The following is a 21,971-nucleotide window of genomic DNA, read 5'->3' as shown; positions in this document are numbered from 1 at the left end:
CAAATCCCCTCTAAACCTTCTACCATTTACTTTAAATTTATGCCCCCCTGGTTGTTGAACCCTCATAATTTTATACACCTCAATGAGGTCTCCTCTCAGCCTCTTCTGTTCCAAGGAAAACAAACCCAGCCTATCCAATCTGTCCTCATAGCTAAGATTCTCCACTCCCAGCAACATCCTCGTAAATCTCCTCTGTACCCTCTCCAGTGCAATCACGTCCTTCCTGTAATGCAGTGAACGGAACTGCACGCAGTACTCCAGCTGTGGCCTAACCAGTGTTTTATACAGTTCAAACTAACCTCTCTGCTCTTGCATTCTATGCCTCGGCTAATAAAGGCAAGCATTCCGTATGCCTTCGAAACCACGTGATCTATCTGGCCTGCTACCTTCATCTTCATCATAGGCAGTTCTTCGAAATCGAGGAAGACTTGCTTTCACTCTAAAAGTGAGTTCTTAGGTGACTAAACAGTTCAATACAGGAATTACAGTCTGTGTCACAGGTGGGACAGACAGATGTTGGAGGAAAGGGTGGGTGGGGAGTCTGTTTTGCCACATGCTCCTTCCTCTGCCTGCGCTTGATTTCTGCATGCTCTCAGAGATGGGACTCAAGGTGCTCTGCGCCCTCCTGGATGCTCTTCCTCCACTTAGGGCGGTCTTTGGCCAGGGACTCCCAGGTGTCAGTGGGGATGTTGCATTTTATCAAGAAGGCTTTGATTCTTTAGGGATCTGTGGACATGCACTCCCAGGTCCCTTTGTTCCTCTACACTTCTCATTTAATGTGTATTCCCTTTCCTTGTTAGCCCTTCCCAAATGCATTACCTCACACTTCTCCTGATTAAATTCCATTTGCCACTGTTCTGTCATGAGGTAAGAGAGATTTTCATCTGCAATTAACATATATAGTAAAGATGTTGTAAGAACATAAGAACATAAGAAATAGGAGCAGGAGAAGGCCATACGGCCCCTCGAGCCTGCTCCACCATTTAATACGATCATGACTGATCTGATCATGGACTCAGCTCCACTTCCCTGCCCACTCTACATAACCGCTTATTTCCTTATCGTTGAAGAAACTGTCTATTTCTGTCTTAAATTTATTCAATGTCCCAGCTTCCACAGGTCTCTGAGGCAGCAAATTCTACTGATCCACAACCCTCTGAGAGAAGAAATTTCTCCTCATCTCAGTTTTAATTGGGCAGCCCCTTATTCTAAGATCATGCCTTCTAGTTCTAATCTCCCCTATCAATGGAAACATCCTCTCTGTATCCACTTTGTCAAGCCCCCTCATAATCTTATACGTTTCGATAAGATCACCTCTCATTCTTCTGAATTCCAATGAGTAGAGGCCCAAACGACTCAACCTTCCTCATAAGTCAAACCCCTCATCACTGGAATCAACCTTGTGAACCTTCTATGAACTGCCTCCAAAGCAAGTATATCCTTTCGTAAATATGGAAACCAAAACTGCACGCAGTATTCCAGGTGTGGCCTCACCAATACCCTGCACAACTGTAGCACGACTTCCCTGCTTTTATACTCCATCCCCTTTGCAATAAAGGCCAAGATTCCATTGGCCTTCCTGATCACTTGCTGTACGTGCATACTAACCTTTTATGTTTCATGCACAAATACACCCAGGTCCCGCTGTACTGCAATCCTTCTCCATTTAAATAATAACTTGCTCTTTGATTTTTTTCTGCCAAAGTGCATGACCTCACATTTTCCAACATTATACTCCATCTGCCAAATCTTTTCCCACTCACTTAGCCTGTCTATGTCCTTTTGCATATTTTTTCTGTCTTCCTCACACATTGCTTTTCCTCCCATCTTTTTGTCGTTGGCAAACTTGGATACATTACACTCAGTCCCTTCCTCCAAGTCGTTAATATAGATTGTAAATAGTTGGGGTCGCAGCACTGATCCCTGCAGCACCCCACTGGTTACTGATTGCCAAACCAAGAATGAACCATTTATACCTACTCTCTGTTTTCTGTTCGTTAGCAAATCCTCTATCCATGCTAATATATTACCCCCAAGCTCATGAACTTTTATCTTGTGCAGTAACGTTTATGTGGCACCTTGTCAAATGCCTTCTGGAAATCCAAATACACCGCATCCAATGGTTCCCCCTTATCCACCCTGTTCGTTACATCCTCAAAGAATTTCAGCAAATTTGTCAAACATGACTTCCCCTTCATAAATCCATGCTGTCTCTGCCTGACCGAATTTTGCTTTTCCAAATGTCCAGCTACTGCTTCTTTAATAATGGAATCCAACATCTTCCCAACCATAGATTTTAGACTAACTGGTTTATAGTTTCCTGCTTTTTGTCTGCCTCCTTTTTTAAATAGGGGTGTTACATTTGCAGTTTTCCAATCTGCTGGGACCGCCCCAGAATCCAGGGAATTTTGGTAAATTACAACCATTGCATCCACTATCCCTGCCGCTTCTTCTCTTCAGACCCTCGGATGCAAGCCATCACATCCAGGGGATTTATCCGCCTTTAGTCCCATTATCTTACTGAGCACCACCGCCTTAGTGATTGTGATTGTGTTAAGTTCCTCCCCCCCGAGAGCCCCTTGACTATCCACTGTTGGAATTTTATTAATGTCCTCTACCGTAAAGACATATAAAATATTTGTTCAGAGTTTCTGCCATCTCCATGTTCCCCATTACTAATTACCCTGTCTCATCCTCCAAAGGAACAACATTTACTTTAGCCACCTTTTCCTTTTTATATACCTATAGAAACTCTTGCTGGCTGTTTTTATATTTCGTGCTAGTTTACTTTCATAGTTTACCTTCCCTTTCTTAATTGTTTTTTTAGTCATTCTTTGCTGGCTTTTAAAAGGTTCCCAAAATGCTTGAAACTATCATTAAGGAAGAAATAGCGGGACATCTGGATAGGACTAGTGCAATCAAGCAGACGCAGCATGGATTCATGAAAGGGAAATCATGTTTAACTAATTTACTGGAATTCTTTGAGGATATAACGAGCATGGTGGATAGAGGTGTACCGATGGATGTGGTGTATTTAGATTTCCAAAAGGCATTCGATAAGGTGCCACACAAAAGGTTACTGCAGAAGATAAAGGTACGCGGAGTCAGAGGAAATGTATTAGCATGGATAGAGAATTGGCTGGCGAACAGAAAGCAGAGAGTCGGATAAACGGGTCCTTTTCCGGTTGGCAATCAGTGGTTAGTGGTGTGCCACAGGGATCAGTACTGGGACCACAACTGTTTACAATATACATAGATGACCTAGAAGAGGGGACAGAGTATAATGCAACAAAATTTGCAGATGACACTAAGATTAGTGGGAAAGCGGGTTGTGTAGAGGACTCAGAGAGACTGCAAGGAGATTTGGATAGGTTAAGCGAATGGGCTAAGGTTTGGCAGATGGAATGAAGTGTGAGGTCATCCACCTTGGGAAAAAAAACAGTAAAAGGGAATATTATTTGAATGGGGAGAAATTACAACATGCTGTGGTGCAGAGGGACCTGGGGGTCCTTGTGCATGAATCCCAAAAGGTTAGTTTGCAGGTGCAGCAGGTAATCAGGAAGGCAAATGGAATGTTGGCGTTCATTGCGAAAGGGATGGAGTACAAAAGCAGGGAGGTGTTGCTGCAACTGTATAAGGTATTGGTAAGGCCGCACCTGGAGTACTGCGTGCAGTTTTGGTCACCTTACATAAGGAAGGATATACTAGCTTTGGAAGGGGTACAGAGACGATTCACTAGGCTGATTCGAGAAATGAGGGGGTTACATTATGATGATAGATTGAGTAGTATGGGTCTTTACTCCTTGGAGTTCAGAAGGATGAGGGGTGATCTTATAGAAACATTTAAAATCATGAAAGGGATAGACAAGATAGAGGCAGAGAGGTTGTTTCCATTGGTGGGGGAGACTAGAACTAGGGGGCACAGCCTCAAGATATGGAGGAGCCAATTTAAAACCGAGTTGAGAAGGAATTTCTTCTCCCAGAGGGTTGTGAATCTGTGGAATTCTCTGCCCAAGGAAGCAGTTGAGACTGGCTCATTGAATGTTTTCAAATCACAGATAGATAGATTTTTAACCAATAAAGGAATTAAGGGTTACGGGGAGAGGGCGGGTAAGTGGAGCCGAGTCCACGACCACATCAGCCATGATCTTATTGAATGGCGGAGCAGGCTCGAGGGGCTAGATGGCCTACTCCTGTTCCTAATTCTTATGTTTTTATGTTCTGTCCTCCCACTTGTTTTGGCCACATTGTATAGCCTTGTTTTTAATTGGATGGCGTCCTTTATTTCTTTAGTTAACCACGGATGGTTATCTTTTCTCTTACGGCCTTTCCTCCTCACTGGAATATATTTTTCTTGAGTGTTGTGAAATATCTCCCTTAATGTACACCACTGTTCATCAACCTTCCGACACTTCAATCTGTTTTCCCAGTCCACTTTAGCCAGCTCTGCCCTTATACCTTCATAGTCTCCTTTATTTAAGCTTATTACATAGAAACATAGAAAATAGGTGCAGGAGTCGGCCATTCGGCCCTTCGAGCCTGCACCGCCATTCAATGAGTTCATGGCTGAACATGCAACTTCAGTACCCCATTCCTGCTTTCTCGCCATACCCCTTGATCCCCCTAGTAGTAAGGACTACATCTAACTCCTTTTTGAATATATTTAGTGAATTGGCCGCAACAACTTTCTGTGGGAGAGAATTCCACAGGTTCACCACTCTCTGGGTGAAGAAGTTTCTCCTCATCTCGGTCCTAAATGGCTTACCCCTTATCCTTAGACTGTGACCCCTGGTTCTGGACTTCCCCAACATTGGGAACATTCTTCTTGCATCTAACCTGTCTGAACCCGTCAGAATTTTAAATGTTTCTATGAGGTCCCCTCTCATTCTTCTCAACTCCAGTGAATACAAGCCCAGTCTTTCTTGATATGTCAGTCCCGCCATCCCGGGAATCAGTCTGGTGAACCTTCGCTGCACTCCCTCAATAGCAAGAATGTCCTTCCTCAAGTTAGGAGACCAAAACTGTACACAATACTCCAGGTGTGGCCTCACCAAGGCCCTGTACAACTGTAGTAACATCTCCCTGCCCCTGTACTCAAATCCCCTCGCAATGAAGGCCAACATGCCATTTGTTTTCTTAACCGCCTGCTGTACCTGCATGCCAACCTTCAATGACTGATGTACCATGACACCCAGGTCTCGTTGCACCTCCCCTTTTCCTAATCTGTCACCATTCAGATAATAGTCTGTCTCTCTGTTTTTACCACCAAAGTGGATAACCTCACATTTATCCACATTATACTTCATCTGCCATGCATTTGCCCACTCACCTAACCTGTCCAAGTCGCTCTGCAGCCTCATAGCATCCTCCTCGCAGCTCACACTGCCACCCAACTTAGTGTCATTCGCAAATTTGGAGATACTACATTTAATCCCCTCATCTAAATCATTAACGTACAATGTAAACTGCTGGGGCCCCAGCACAGAACCTTGCGGAACCCCACTAGTCACTGCCTGCCATTCTGAAAAGTACCCACTTACTCCTACTCTTTGCTTCCTGTCTGCCAACCAGTTCTCAATCCATGTCAGCACAATACCCCCAATCCCATGTGCTTTAACTTTGCACATTAAGCTCTTGTGTGGCACCTTGTCAAAAGCCCTCTGAAAGTCCAAATACACCACATCAACTGGTTCTCTGGTTAGAGATCCAACTTTCTCACCCTCCATCGGAATTTGAAATTCAACCATGCTATGATCACTCATTCCAAGGGGATCCTTTACCAGGAGATTGTTTACTAATCCTGTCTCATTACACAGGACCAGATCTAAGATAGCCTGCCCCCTGGTTGGTTCTGTTACATACGGCTCAAGGAACCCGTCCCTTATGCACTCTATGAACTCTTCCTCATGGCTACCCTGACCAATTTGATTTGTCCAATCAATATGGAGGTTAAAATCACCCATGATTATTGCTGTTCCCTTTTTACAAGCCCCCACTATTTCCTGGTTTATACTCCGACCAACAGAGTTGCTACTGTTAGGGGGCCTATAGACTACACCCAGCAGTAACTTTTTCTCCTTATTATTCCTTATCTCCACCCAAACTGTTTCAAAACCCTTATCATTTGAGCCAATCGCGTTTCTCACTATTGCAGTGATTTCATTTTTTATCAATAGAGCTACCCCACCCCCTTTTCCTTTTTGTCTGTCCTTCCAGATTGTCAAATACACCTGAAAGTTTAATTCCCAGTCCTGGTCACCTTGCAACTGTTACGTATGTAAACATTGTAACTGTGTAAGACTTGCCACCATAGGGCGCAACTGTTGGAGGCCCAAGGGTCACCTGCACACCTCGTGCAAGGGAGTATAAAAGGTTGTCTGCCATACTGCTTAGGCACTCTGGGGTTGTATTAAAGAGACTAAGGTCACATCAGTTTTAGCTCAAAGTACTCTATCTTGTGGAGTTCTTCCATACTTAATAGCAACCACGTCTCTGTAATGGCGATCAGATCATACCCATTTTTCTCAATTTTTGCCGTCAACCCATCTATTTTGTTACAAATGCTATGTGCATTTGGACATAGTGCATTTACGTTTGCTTTATTACCCTTTTTTCCTGCTTATTTCCTCTCTCCTTCAAACTCACTTTCTTTATTTTTGCTTTCTAATTCCAGCTTTTCTCCCCTCCCTACTGAATCTATTTTCAGATTCCCATCCCCCTGCCAAGCTAGTTTAAACCCTCCCCAACAGCACTAGCAACCCCTCCCACGAGGATATTGGTCCCGGCTCTGTTCATGTGCAACCCGTCCGGCTTGTACAGGTCCCACCTCCCCCAGAAGCTGTCACAATGCCTCAGGAAACTAAAGCCCTCCTGCCTGCACCATCTCTCCAGCCACGTATTCATCTGCTCTATCCTCCTATTTCTGTACTCACTAGCTCGTGGCACTGGGAGTAATCCGGAGATTACTGCCTTTGAGGTCCTGCTTTTTAATCTCTCTCCTGGCTCCTTAAACTCTGCCTGCTGGACCTCATCCCTCTTCCTACCTGTGTCAGCTGTGGTTCAGTGATAGCACTCTCACCTCTGAGTCAGTCCCATTCTAGAGATATGAGCACATAATACAGGCTGACACTTCAGTGCAGTGCTGAGGGAGTGCTACACTGTTAGAGGCGCTGACTTTCAAATGGGATGTGAAACAGAGACCACATCTGCCTCCTGAGTTGGACGTAAAAGATCCCATGGCACTATATTTAAGAAATGCAGGTAAGTTCTCCCTGGTGTATTGACCAATATTTATCTCTTAACCAACACCACTAAAACAGACGATCTGGTCATTAACACATTGCAGTTTGTCGGACCTTACTGTGTGCAAATTGGCTGCCACATTTCCTATATTACAATAGTGACTACACTTTAAAAGTATATTATTAGCAGAAAGGGCTTTGGGACGTACTGAGGGTCGTGAAAGGTGCTATAGAAATGCAACTCTTTCTTTCTATAAAAGATCCTATCCTTTATATTACACTAATTAAAGAATAGAAGTCAGTCTTGTGCATGCTGAAATACCAATCAACTCACACATCCACCACTGAGTGAGAAACAAGGATCTGGATTTACTTCTGCGAGACCACCTAAGAATGGAAGGAGGATGAAAATGGGGTGCGGAATCATACTGTCAGATTCTCACTCCTCAGAGAACCTCCAGAAAGTCCAGCCCCACATCTCCGACCCAGCAATTTGTCCGCCCTCCATCATGTAATGTGTTGGTGGGATGAGTGGGACAGGGAGTGGGAAACAGGCCGAGTTCCCAGCCTCCCATCTGATACATCACCAACCAACAGGGGAGGGGTGGCAGTACAAGCTGGGGAAGTAGCAGAACGCCCTTTTGTACAGCGATGGCCCAGTACGGGCACTCTCCCTCTCTTCTGTCCCCAGTCACTAAGTTTATACAAACGCCGGCTCATTCAGCAGCGGTAAGTAAAATTGTGCTGCTAATCTTTGGGGTGTTTCTGCCCCGGTTAATGGCGGATCTTTCTCTCTCTGGTGTTGCTGTGCGATGCCACCATTCCCTGGCTGGCAGTGGTTTCTATTTTTATATCAGATTTCCAGCATCCGCAGTATTTTGCTTTTATATCCTTCCATCGGTGAGGAGACCAATACTGTGCACAGTACTCCAGGTGTGGTCTCACCAAAGCCCTACATAATTGCAGGAAGACTTACTTATGCTCCAATCACCTGCCATAAAGATGAACAGATCATTTGCTTTCCTAATTGCCTGCATAATAACATTCTCTGATTTGTGTACAAGGACTCCCAAGTCCCTCTGCACACCAACATTTACTGGTTTCTCAACTTTTAAAAACTATTCTACTTTTAGAAACATAGAAAATAGGTGCAGGAGTAGGCCATTCGGCCCTTCGAGCCTGCACCACCATTCAATAAGATCATGGCTGATCATTCATCTCAGTACCCCTTTCCTGCTTTCTCTCCATACCCCTTGATCCCTTTAGCCGTAAGGGCCATATCTAACTCCCTCTTGAATATACCCAATGAACTGGCATCAACAACTCTCTGCGGTAGGGAATTCCACAGGTTCACAACTCTCTGAGTGAAGAAGTTTCTCCTCATCTCAGTCCTAAATGGCTTACACCTTAACCTTAGACTGTGACCCCTGGTTCTGGACTTCCCCAACATCGGGAACATTCTTCTTCCATCTAACCTGTCCAGTCCCTGCAGAATTTTATATGTTTCTCTGAGATCCCCTCTCATTCTTCTAAACTCCAGGGAATACAGGCCCAGTCGATGCAGTGTCTCCTCATATGTCAGTCCTGCCATTCCGGGCACCAGTCTGGTGAACCTTGGACAGATCCTGTCACTGCTTTCCAAATGCACTGCTATTTCATCTTTGATTCCAACATTTTCCCCACTACTGATGTCAGGCTAACTGGTCTATAATTCTCCATTTTCTCTCTCCCTCCTTTTTTAAAAAGTGGTGTTACATTAGCTACCCTCCAGTCCATAGGAACTAATCCAGAGTCGATAGACTATTTGAAAATGATCACCAATGTATCCACTATTTCTAGGGCCACTTCCTTAAGTACTCTGGGTTGAAAACTATCAGGCCCTGGGGATTTATCGGCCTTCAATCTCATCAATTTCCCAAACACAATTTCCTGAATAATAAGGATTTCCTTCAGTTCCTCCTTCTCGCTAGACCCTCGGTCAGCCTAGTATTTCCAGAATGTTTTTTGTGTCTTCCTTAGTGAAGACAGAACCAAAGTATTTGTTCAATTGGTCTGCCATTTCTTTGTTCCCCATTATAAATTCACCTGATTCTGACCGCAAGCGACCTACGTTTGTCTTCACTAATCTTTTTCCTCCTCACATATCTATAGAAGCTTTTGCAGTCATGTTTTATGTTTCCAGCAAGCCTCCTCTCATACTCTATTTTCCCCACCCTGATTAAACACTTTGTCCTCCTCTGCTGAATTCTAAATTTCTCCCAGTCCTCAGGTTTGCTGCTTTTTCTGGCCAATTGATATGCCTCTTCCTTGGATTTAACACTATCCCTAATTTCCCTTGTTGAGCCACCTTCCCTGTTTTATTTTTACTCCTGTGATGTACAATTGTTGAAGTTCATCCATGTGATATTTAAATGTTTGCCATTGCCTATCCACCGTCAACCCTTTAAGTATCTTTCGCCAGTCTATTCTAGACAATTCACGTCTTATACCATCGAAGTTACCTTTCCTTAAGTTCAGGACCCTAGTCTCTGAATTAACTGTGTCACTCTGCATCTTAATAAAGAATTCTATCATATTATGGTCACTCTTCCCCAAGAGGCCTCGCACAACAAGATTGCTAATTAGTCCTTTCTTGGTACACATCAGCCAATCTTGGATGGCCAGCCCTCTAGTTGGTTCCTCGACATATTGGTCTAGAAATCCATCCCTAATACACTCCAGGAAATCCTCCTCCATCGTACTGCAACCAGTTTGGTTAAACCAATTTATATGTAGATTAAAGTCGCCCATGATAACTGCTGTACCTTTATTGCATGAATCCCTAATTTCTTGTTTGATGCTGTGTCCAACCTCACTACTACTGTTTGGTAGTCTGTACACAACTCCCACTCATGTTTTCTGCCCTTTGGTATTCTGCAGCTCCACCCATACAGATTCCATATCCTCCAAACTAATGTCCTTCCTTACTATTTCTATTCTTCCTACCAGAGTGGACAATTTCACATTTCCCCACATTATACTCCATCTGCCACCTTCTTGCCCATTCACTAAACCTGTCTATAAACCTTCACAGTTTCTTTGAATTGATCTTACAGCTTACTTTCCCACCTAGCTTTGTATTGTCAGCAAACTTGGATATACCACACCTAGTCCCCTCATCTAAGTAATTGATATAGAATGTAAATAGCTGAAGTCCTTGCAGCAACCCTCTATTTACAAGTTGCCAAGCCGAAAATGACGCGTTTATTCCTACTTTCTGTTTTCTCTCCGTTAGTAGAATCCAAGCTAATATATTGTCCTATTCCCATGAGCCCTTATCTCATGTAACATCTTGTGTGGCACTTTATTGAATGCCTTTATAAAATACAAATATACTACATCCAGTGGTTTCCCCTTATCTACTCTGCTAATTGCACCCTCAAAAAATTCTAATAGATTTGTCCAACACAATTTCTCTTTCATAAAACTGTGTTGATTCTGCCATATCACATTATGGGGTAAAATTCAGCACCTTAGCACCTCCCATTAGTTCAGTAATTGGTGTTAATGGGATGTGACAACATGAATGTGGGGCGAGGGGAACCCCGCTCCACACATCAAATCCCCTCCACCGCAGCGTCGGTGCTAACAGTTATTGCTGGGAGCCTCAACACCAGGTGGATCGTGATGTCAGTGAGTGTGCAATGCTCACTGACCGCCCGATCTGCAAAACTGATTGTCGCCACTTACCTTAGTGCCAGAAGAAACAGCCAACGGTAGAGCTGGCATGGAGCACCAGGAAGTCTACTCCAGTGATGTTTATTTAAGGGATCATCAGCAGTGAGTTGCAGCCGTAGGTTCGTGGAGCTTCAGTGCTTTCTTCTCAGTTTCATATAATGCAACAGTCTCAATCCGTGATTTCAAGGTTATTGAATATCAGGAGTGTTGTAGCAACTAAAAAGTGCTGCATTTATTCTTTAAAAAATCATACCACTACAATTGACAACATTAATTGGGGCTGTGCTGGTAGTCGACCTCCCCCTCCAGGATCTACGGCAGAGGGAGCGGAGGCAGGGAGAAAGATTGGAACATGTGGCCAGAGGAAGGAGGAGGGCCATAAGTGCTCTCAACAAGAGGGGGTTGGGCGCCTCTTGCAAAATTGTGCTGGAGTTAGCCGAGGCGCTGCCACGATAGCCCCGTGCCCCACCAATAGCACCCCGGGCCGGGGCACAACCGCCGATGACCCCTTAGTGCCACACAATGACCCCGCGGCCATTTACATTGGCCAGTGCCCCGTAAGTATTCCATGAGCGGTGTCAGTGCCAGCCTCGTGGATCGCGAACCAGGCCGAACTCCGCTCACAAGGTGAAAGTTACAGGGGAGGTCGGGAGCGCCCTGTGCAGCCATATTACCTGTTTCACCGACTCACCGATCGGCTCGTTCTTTACTTCCCTGGCATGGCCCGAGCTGCCATTGTGCAGCTTGGCATTCTGTCTTGTGTGCCAGGCTGCAGCCTTGGCACCAGGCCGCCCTGGTGACCCAGTGGAGGCCATCAGAGGCCCAGCAAAGTGCGCCAGTGCTGCCAATCGTGTCCTAAGATGGGCAACAAATACTGGCCTTGTCAGCAATGCCCACATCCCAGGAACAAATAGAAAAAAGGTATCGCCCTGGTACCTGCCCCATCAGGAAGTGGAACTCGGCGAGATTGCGCTCCACTTCCTGTGAGGGGCGGTAACCGCAATTCCGCGGCCGGGGCGGGACTTCTGTGCCGGGCGCAGGAAGTCCCGCCCCCAGCCGGTTAGCACCCCCAATCAGGGCACTGGGAAATTTCTTCCCCGAGGACTCCAATCATTTCTTTGAGCAGTGAGCACGTATTTTGCATGCAGTGTAAAACATTGGTGCATATTGCTCAATCTCCAACCTTTCTAATGACACCGCCCATTCCTGGGCGATAATGAAATTCTCGCCCTTTGGTTCTTTGTCTCATTTTATAGGTTTAGCTTCGATTCACATTCAGGAAATGATTAATTGCGTACAATAACTGGATAGTATAAATAAGCTGGAAAACAACACACTAAACACTCTTCTCGATCAATTCACCATTGGAACGATTGTTGAAGCTGAAAAAGAAATTTTAACAACGCATTGTCCATCGATCAGCACGATGAGGTAACGGTCATTGGAATTCCTCCTTTATTTAAATTTACGTGTAGACTATTGAACAAGGAACTAGTTTTCAGAAATAAAGTAGTTTACATTACAAAGCAGTTGAAATGCAGAGAGCTGGGATTAGTGGCTCACAGTGAGACACACAGATAAGGGAACACTGCTGCACCAAGACTGGTGATAGTCAGTAAACATGAGGCAAAAGGCAGACCTGTTCATAGGATTATAACTCAAACAACAATTTACATTATTTTGGACTGGGCTCTGTTGAAAGTACAAAGTTAAACTTGAATATTATACTGTCGTGGAAAGGCGTATTCTGTAAGTGCCCTCAGGTCATATCCAGAGTTTGAAGAAAGAAAGTTTCACTTTGTGTTCCATGGGAATCTAGAAGGGATCTACTAATGTAAAATAGTGATTTCCAGCACTTTCATATATCCAAACTAAAGCAACCTGAACTATAAAGCAAAGGGAGAGTACAGCATGGACTGGGATGGGGGGATGGACACAGCATGAAATGCAGGAGGAGAGTGCCAGCTTAAAGTGTGTAGGAGAAGGAAAAGTGCTGACTTACATTGAGAATGGGGGCGGGGGAGAAGAGTGCTGACATGAACTGGGGGAAAGGACAGGTGCAGCAGTTTGAACGGAGCAGCAAAGGGAGGAAAGCCACCATGAACTGGGGCAGGGGTAAGAATGACAGCTTGGATTGTGGGGGGAGGGAGACGAGAGCCAACAGGAACAAGAGGCCGGCGGAGTAGAGTGCAAGGAGAAGCTGGGATGGCTGGGGGATGAAGTGTATCGACGTGAGTTTAACAGCAAGGAAGAAAGAATTTGTGTTGATGTAACACCTTATCACACCTCTCAGAAATGTCCCAAAGTGCTTCACATTCAGTGAATTATGTTGCAGTGCAGTCACTGTTGTTTTGTCAGGAAATGTGACAACTCAGTTTGCACAACAACAACAACTGGCATTTATATAGCACCTTTAACCTAGGAAAACATCCCAAGGTGCTTCACAGCAACGTAATCAGACAACAATGGACACTGAGGCAAAGAAGGGGATGGTTAGAGGGATGACAAAAGCTTAGTCAAAGAGATAGGAGATTGTAAAGGAGGAGAGTGAGGTGGAGAGGTTCAGCGAGGGAATTCCAGAGTATCGGGCCTGTCTGGGCTGATGGCTCGGCCACCATCAGTGGGTGAAGTGGGAGAAGGACACGAGCCCGAGTTAGAGGAACACAGAATTCACGGATAATGCCATAGAATCTATGAGGTCCACTTGATCCACTGGAATAGGCAGAGGCTGCCTTGGTTTAACATCACACCTGGAGGATGGCATGGTGGAAGATTTTCAGCAGGGTAAGAGTCAGTTCATGAAACATGGTCTTTCAGAATGCTGATATCTTTGTGTTGGGCCTTCTTTTCTGCTTTAAGGATGGGATTAGAGAGGGTTACATAGGATACACAGCACAGAAACCGGCCATTCAGCCCAGCCAGTCCATGCTGGTTTATGCTCCACTCGAGCCTCCTCCTGTCTTTCCTCAGCTAATTCTATCTGCATAACCCTCTAATCCCTTCTCCCTCATATGCTTATCTAGTCTCCCCTGAAATGCATCTATACTATTTGCTTCAACCACTCCATATGGTAGTGAGTTCCACATTCTCACCGCTCTCTGGGTAAAGAAGCTTCTTTTGAATTCCCTATTTGATTTCTTGGTGTCTATCTTACACTGATGGCCTCTAGTTTTGCTCCTCCTCAGACTGGAAACACTCTCTCTGTGTCGACTCTATCATAACCTTTCATAATTTTAAAGACTTCTAGGTTCTCCTTCCGCATGTTGGGGTGGAGAATGACCTGCTCACAGACAGCAGGGTCCCTGTGGAGGACCAGGTTGATGATCTGTTTAGTGGAGAGTTACCTGGACTGCCAATGTGAGAGGGAGAGTGTTTTAGAATTAGCTCTGACCATTTTAGTGAGGAACTCCCATTTCAGAATGGAATGCATGAATGAGAAGGAGATGTAATGGGTGAACCAACAGGCAGACTGAGTACTTCAACCAATGTTCCTGTTCATATCATTGGGAGTGGAGGTGTTTGAGGTGATGCTGTACATTGCGTGAGAAGATTAAATGTCCATGAGCTGGTACATCAGCCAGCATGAAGGAGACCAGTGTAAGTACAGCTGAGATTTGCAGTCATACCTTTTCCTTTTGCAGTGGTTTTTGCAGAGGTCACCTTTGTGTGACCAGAGATTTCATGGTCAGTGGGTCCAGGTGTCGGGAGAAGGCTTTAGTTAAAGAAACCGGAGAGAGGGGAGGGGGTGACACAGCCAGTCTGAGACGGGTTTTGATGAATTTTGTTCTCTTGCAGCAACACACAGAAGGATTTGTTGAAAGTGAAGCTCGATTGGCTTCAATGTCACTTCACATGGGGCCCACAGAAGGAAAACATTGACTTGGACAACATGAAGTCTAGATTGCAAGATTCAATACAGGCTGGTGTGAAATATCAGGCCAGGTCTTACAACCACCTCGCTTTTGTAAACTGTCTGCAAGGCAACTGTGAAGAGGCAATTCAAAACTTAAAGGAAGCTGAAAAGATTCTGAGGGAGAACCATGAACATGAATTTGAAAGAAGAAGCATCATCACCTATGGAAACTATGCCTGGGTATATTATCACATGGGCCAACTGACAGAGGCCCAGTCCTACCTCGACAAGCTGGAGATGATCTGTAAACAATTTACTGATGGCTCTTGGTATACAGCACTGATACCTGAAGTATACGGGGAGAAGGGTTGGTCACTGTTGACTTCTGCTGCTCAATACTATGAAGAGGCAAAGGAATGTTTTGAGAAGGCTCTGGAGGAAGATCCTGATGACACTGAATGGAACGTTGGCTATGCGACTGCTCTGTTCCGTCTGGAAGGGTTTTCTCGTACCCCAGAGAGTGGTGACCGCAGCCAATCAGTGAAGCAGTTGCGACGTGTGCTGGAACTTGATCCAGATGACTCTGTAGCCATGGTGCTGTTGGCTCTAAAACTACAAGAGTTCAATCAAAAGGAGGAAGCACTGAAATTAGTTGAACAAGCATTGCAGAAGTCCCCTGATCTTCCATATGTAACTCGTTATGCAGCAAAATTTTACAGAGCAAAAGGAGATGTGGAAAAAGCTGTGGAGCTGTTGAAGAAAGCATTCGAAATTACCCCAAACTCTACCTTTTTACACCACCAAATAGGTCAGTGTTACAAAAAAAAACTATATCGACTGATCAAATATCCAGGCAGCAAAGACCCTCGCAATCCTGCTTTTCAACAGAAAGCTGACTTAATCAATAAATGCAAGTACCATTTTGAAAAGGCATTTGAGCCCCGCCCATTAACATCTATTAAGGCACAACTGGATTTTGCAAAAATCTGTTCATTAAATAAAGAATTTTTCGAAACAGAGGCGATCTACAGCAATCTACTGAAATTAGAAAATATTCGCCAAGAAAATAAGCAGCAAATATGTTTAGCGGTCGGATTATTTGAACTGCACCAGAAAAGATCTGAATCAAATGCCGTCACCCATTTTCTGGAAGGAGTGAAAGTCAAATATGACTCAATAGAATGGAGAAGGTGTCACGAAAACTTGGAGAAGATAGCAGACAGGCGACTTTGTATAAATTCAAGAGACAGCAAAGCCCTTGGTGTTCTTGGGTTACTGCACCAGCTGGATGGGAAGAATTGTAAAGCTATTGAATGCTTTGAAAAGGCCCTGGAGTTTGATTGTCACAATGAAGAATATCTAAGTGCTCTCGCTGAATTACGCCTTTCTATCCAGACAACTCTCTCGTTCCCAGCTAAAACTAAACATATTTTTGAAAGATGCATTAATACTCTCTGATTTATGAGCAGGTTTGGTAGGATACTTGCTTCACTTATTATATTCTGCTGGTACTTTCTTTTGAATTATTATTTTACTCGTGTGTCTAATTTTCAAACAATGATCTTTCTGCAGTTATTCAAAATTCCTGTGCTTCATTCAAGAATATTGACACCACTGGTGAACTAACCAATAGGATTTGTTCCTGTATCCTTCGACCTTTTGCTATGTGTGAAACGATAAAAAATAACGTGGGTTTTGGGGGAATTAGAGTTAAATGAGCCAATGGGTCAGAGCCACAATAGTTGTATTTTATGAATTATAGGAACAGTTTTTTAGACAATAATACACATTACATGGGCCCGATTTTAACTCCAGATGGGTTTTGGGTGGGTGAGTGGCGAGGGGAATGGGAAACTCACCTGTTGCTGCAGATATCGGGCCTGGGGTATTTTAAATCCCGAACTTCATTATCGTGCGGCCATTCCACTTCCCGGCCACAGGGCGTGCAGGCAGGTGCGGTGAAGGTGGTTCTGGGAGGGTCTCAGGGATGGAATGGGGGATGTGGGGAGTCCGGGGCAGGGGAGCCCCAAACTTTCATTTTGGGGCCTGGCGGGGCATTCCTGCACAAAGGAAAGTCAAACACTTACACCTTGACATCCTGATTCTCCTCAGAGCTGCTTCGGCCTGTTGGAAAAGCTGCACCGGCTTCCCCTGCCCAGGCCAGAGTTAACAGCGCAGTCAGGGCCCGATGATGTCACCACACCCCGTGTGTGATGTCACCACACCCCGGTCCGTGTGTGATGTCACCAGACCCCGGTCCGTGTGTGATGTCACCAGACCCCGGTCCGTGTGTGATGTCACCACACCCCGGTCCGTGTGTGATGTCACCAGACCCCGGTCCGTTATTGTCAATGATGACCCTGCCACTTTTGACGAGTGGCTTAGTCCAATCTCTGCCAAGTGGGCAGGTTTAAAATCGCCCCCAATGAAGTTCTTAAATAATCTAGAAAACTGGGTAGATAGAGGAACACTGATGTACAAATATATACGAAAAATGTGATTTATTATGATCATCATCTGTTTAGGTGTTTTAACAGCAATGCAGGCAAAGCATTATAGCTAGAAGTGCATAAGCTTCAGTGCACTCTGAGCATGTGACTTATACTCTTTTTATGGTAATGATGGTGTAAAAATATCTCCAATCCAGCCCATAGAGGGTGCAATAAAACCACTCTGTCGACATATCTTTCACTTGCTGCTTCTTCACAATAAAGTCCACCATCGGGTGAAAGGCTTTCCATGTGTACCAGCTGAGAGAGGACCAACGACCACTGCAGGCCCTTCAAATAAATCATCAGCTTGATTCTGTTGCTCTGAAGCTTTGCTGACAGACGATTGGACTCCCATCCAGAGCGTTCATTCAGATCTCAGCCTCTGTCACTGGGAGTCTCCCTGCCCTGTAACTGGTCAGCTGCACCTGCTCTTCATCAAACCTTCTGTGTCCCTCGTTGGCCAACACAGAGCAGCTTGGACAATACCCGGGAAAGTCCCTTTTCCAGAGACTGTCACCATCTCTGTGAAGAAACGCAGTCGAGGGAGGAAAGCTAAAGGATCTAGAAATAGGTTAAAATGGGATAAAATATCAAAACACAATGGCTGCAAACACTGATTTTCCCGAGATTTCAATTGTAATTGTAATATCAGAGATTGAACATTAAAATAACCAATAAAATTAATCTGTGGCAAAGACTTAGTTTGTGTTGTTGTTATGTATGCAATAAAGGTTCAAACTGAGTACTGTTTAACTGAGCAAGGTACAACCTTGGCTATGTTTTATTTAGGCCCAAAATGCCTGACTCTCAAAATGGCTGGCCTTTTATACCTGAGCAGCACCATGTGCATGCTGCTCAGTGGCCTCCAACAATGTCGCCATCTGGTGGCTACAAAGAGAATGTGAAATTAATACATGACAATTGTTGGTCTGTGTGAATGCGGACAGTTAGTGTGGTACAGGACATGATGGGAAAAACTTGCACGATATTTTCTGGCAGTCGGTAATGTTTATGGCCACTTGCCAGCATTTGATAAAAATATTCAATTCCCAAACGGGAAATAGGGCATAATTTGCAATAAAATTGAGCAAATTTTCCTTCCTGTGTCAGGCTTTTTTGAAACTTGTGGTCAGCTCTCCACAGCAATAATGGGCCCCTGGGTGAGGTGCTGGAGGGTGACCAGTGCCCATGGGACTGTGTCCCACGAAGGAGTCAACACCTTAAGGAGCGGAGGGAAGGGCAACAGATAGCAGAGAAAACGGGTAAGAAACAAAAACCTTTCTGGTTACTGGGTGTTCCCAGGCCCCAGGATGTATTTTCTGGCACTGCACAGGCGTCCTCTCCACCTCTAACCCAGAGGTGACTGCTGGGATGTTCTGGGAAAACTTACACATTCACACACAAGTGCAGAGCAACAGTTGCAGTGACAGCCACAGCGAGATCGTGAGGAGCGGCGAACTACTAAAGTGTCAGCCCAACCAGCACCAACTGACCTGGGAGGGCAAGAAGTCAAAAGGATCAAAGGTGTGACATCACAGGAAAGCAGGGAAGTGATTGGTTGGTCAGTTTATCTCTCTTTTCTTGGGCATTGGTTTATATTAAGAGCCAGAATTAAAAACTAAAACGTTCAAAACTTGAAAACATAATTAATTAAATACATTAGAGATGGCAGGGCAGGCAACATGTTACTGCTGCAACATGTGGGAGCAGGTGGAGACCATTGAGGCCCATGGTGACCACATTGACAGTAAGTGTTGGCAGCTCGAGGAACTTTGGCTCCGTGTTGATCAGTCCAAGCTTCAAACACTGCAACACATCAGGGACACATCACGCTTACCTGGACACTGTGTTTCAGGAGGCAGTCACACCCCTTAGATTAATTAATTCAAACTTGGTCCGTGGTCAGGGACAGGAGGGTGTGACTACGAGTGAGGCAGGTATGGGGACCCAGGATGTAGTGATGGAGGAGCCTCAGCCCTTGCTCTTGTCCAACAGGTTCAACGCTCTTACTCCCTGTGTGGACCAAAACAGGGACTGCAGGGAGGATGAGCAAACTGACCACAGCAATGTGATACAGGGGACCATTTAAATGGGGGGAGTAAAAAGAAATGTTGTAGTGGTCGGGGACAGTATCAGTCGGGGGATAGATACTGTTCTCTGTAGCTGAGAGCGTGAGTCCCGAAGGTGGTGCTGCCTGCCCGGTGCCAGGGTTAAGGACATCTCCTCAGGGCTGCAGAGGAACTTGGAGTGGGAGGGGGTAGATCCAATTGTTGTGGTCCACGTACTCCTGGATTGCGGTTACTGGGATCACACACAGATGAGTTCCTCACGGGCAGCCTGGGCAGAAAGGGACTGTCTAGGTTGTCTCCTCCCTTTCTCTTCCTCCTTTTCCTCTTCCTCCTCCTCCTCCTGCTCATGCTCCTGACCCTCAGCTGCTTGCTGTATAGCAGGTGGCAAGCGCTGTGCCCTCATGATGGCGAGGTTGTGCAACATGCAGCAGACCACCACGAATCTTGACACCCGCTCTGGTGAGTACTACAGGGCCCCTCCAGAATGGTCCAGGCAGCGGAACTATTATTTCAGCATCCCAGTGGCCTGCTCCAGCACATTTTGTGTGGTAGCACGGCTTTCATTGGCTTGTGCACCAGAGTCATCAGCCATATGGTCAGCAGATGGACCTTGTCGCCCAGTAGCCACCCTTTGGCTTTCCATTTTGGCTCAAGTGCAGCTGGCACAGCAGACTGCTGTAGAATGAAGGTGTCATGACTGTTGCCAGGATACCGGGCATTGACCTGCATGTTGTGCTGCCTACAGTCATACACCAGCTGGACCTTGAGGGAGTGGAATCCCTTTTGGTTCTGGCATGGGGCCCACAAAGTAATGTACGTGCAGCCAATGGCACCCCACACCATGGGGAGGCCTGCAATCCTAGCGAAGCCTCGTGCTCGCTTCCCCTGCTTGTCTCTGGCGAGAGAGAATGAAATGTAGTCAGAGATCTTTGAATAGAGAGACTCCGTGACCTCCTTTAACCAACAATGGATGGACAACTGCGAGATGTTGCAAATATCTCCAGCTCCAGCCTGGAAGGAGCCAGACCCATAAATGTTCATCGCCATGGTCACCTTCCCAGCCACTGGTAATGTGGTCCGTGCCCTGCTCTGAGGTTACAGTTGTGGTTGCAGGAGGTGGCAGATTTCAGTGAGGTCGTCCTTACTGAAGCGAAGGCGTCTCACACATTGTTTCTCATTGAGGTTCATATGGAAGAATTGCTCCCTAAACACCCTGGATATGGCCTGCTGCTGAAAGCCCTTCTCCCCATCCTCCTCCCCCCTCTTCCAGTAGATTGTCCTGCTCTGTGTGCCCTCTGTTCATTCTCCAAGTCTTGCTGCATTCCAAGGGGAATGCCTACTAGTGCACGCATGTCTGGGAGCAACTGGTTTGTGTAGAAGCCTCGAAGGCAGTCCTTCAGCATCTGCCACACCGCTCTCTGTAGTCTTTTGCAACTTGAAACAACTGTAGAAAGTACCAAACACTTGTAGACTCGTAGCAACATCCAGAAGAAATCAAGTTTCTGACTCAGAGACGAGAGAGCTACCACTGAGCCAAAGCTGACACAGGCACTTGTTCAATTGACTGAGTTTGGTTTTCCCGGTGGCTCATCTGGTTAAAGCTGTGAATAGCTCAGCCATATAAGCAGAAAGATCGCAGGATCCAAGTCTGGATTCCTGCTAGCTGCAAGTTCTCCAGTATCAGCGGCTTGAGCCTTTGACGATCTTTGCTGTGCCCTTCTTGTGCCTGCTCCTCTCCTGCGATATTGGACTCCTGCTGGCTGCTGACTTTGCTCGAGGGACAATTGCACCGGCCTCAGATGTTCCCCGGCCTCCAAACTGCACAGCAACCATCAGCTGCACAGAGGAAAACACTGAAACAAGGAATCCCCTATGGGAACAGTCTCTCCGCACGGCACAAACAAACAGGTAACTCTATTCCACCTTGTTTACACATCATAGACAAAACCTTTAGGTTCCGTCAATCACCTATCTAACCTATCCTGATAGAGTATTTTGCAGCCTCACAGTCCTCTGTGAAAAAAGTTTCTCCTGCTCCCTGTCCTAAATCTCTTACATTAAACATTGAGGTGGAGACATTCGGGAGTGGTGTTAATGTTTTTCAACTTTTTAACAATGTGTGTTTTGTGTTCCAGGAAGGAAGTTGAGCACTAAATCCGAGAGAGTAACAGGAGGCAGGCTGGGCGGTACTTGTGCAGTGCTGTACAATGGGCCATGCAGCAGTGCTGCGTTGGAAGGCTCCTTCCCTCCCAGGCTCTGCAAGGGAAATACTTACCTGGTCCCCGACGGCAGACACGACACGGCCCGATCAGCCCAATGCACTGCAGCTGAGTGCCAGGACGATTGATCATGACGGAAGGGGATTGAAAATAATCAATTTGCAGCATTGCACAAATGTTTTAAATTATCTCGGCCACCTCGCCATTAAGCATCGCCCCCGAAGCACCCGGCCTCCCGATGAACATGTCCTGCAACTGTCGGTGTCTTCGGCCGGCGAAGCTGCAGGGGACGGAATAGAAGTTCGGGTTCGGGGCGATGCACACGGCAATGATGTCATGGTCTCTGGGCGAATCGCGGTACAATGTGGGTATCGATCATC

General features: G+C 45.7%; 1 protein-coding gene and 1 long non-coding RNA gene across 2 annotated transcripts in view; one reads left to right on the top strand and one right to left on the bottom strand.

Moving 5' to 3' along the window:
* The window catches only part of LOC139259582 (uncharacterized), a 73,169-nt gene that overhangs the window by 33,833 nt on the left and 17,365 nt on the right, over positions 1 to 21,971 (bottom strand). The gene's annotated exons all lie outside the window — the stretch shown is intronic.
* Positions 12,385 to 16,269, top strand: LOC139260431 (interferon-induced protein with tetratricopeptide repeats 5-like). Its single transcript, XM_070876994.1, has 2 exons — positions 12,385 to 12,389; positions 14,754 to 16,269. Exons 1-2 carry the CDS (start codon positions 12,385 to 12,387, stop codon positions 16,267 to 16,269), a joined length of 1,521 nt encoding a protein of 506 aa, XP_070733095.1.

The sequence above is a fragment of the Pristiophorus japonicus genome, chromosome 3 (genome assembly GCF_044704955.1).
Source record: "Pristiophorus japonicus isolate sPriJap1 chromosome 3, sPriJap1.hap1, whole genome shotgun sequence".
Classification (NCBI taxonomy): domain Eukaryota; kingdom Metazoa; phylum Chordata; class Chondrichthyes; family Pristiophoridae; genus Pristiophorus; species Pristiophorus japonicus.
Note: the sequence above shows the minus strand (reverse complement) of the source record. Positions and strands in the feature narration are given on the sequence as shown.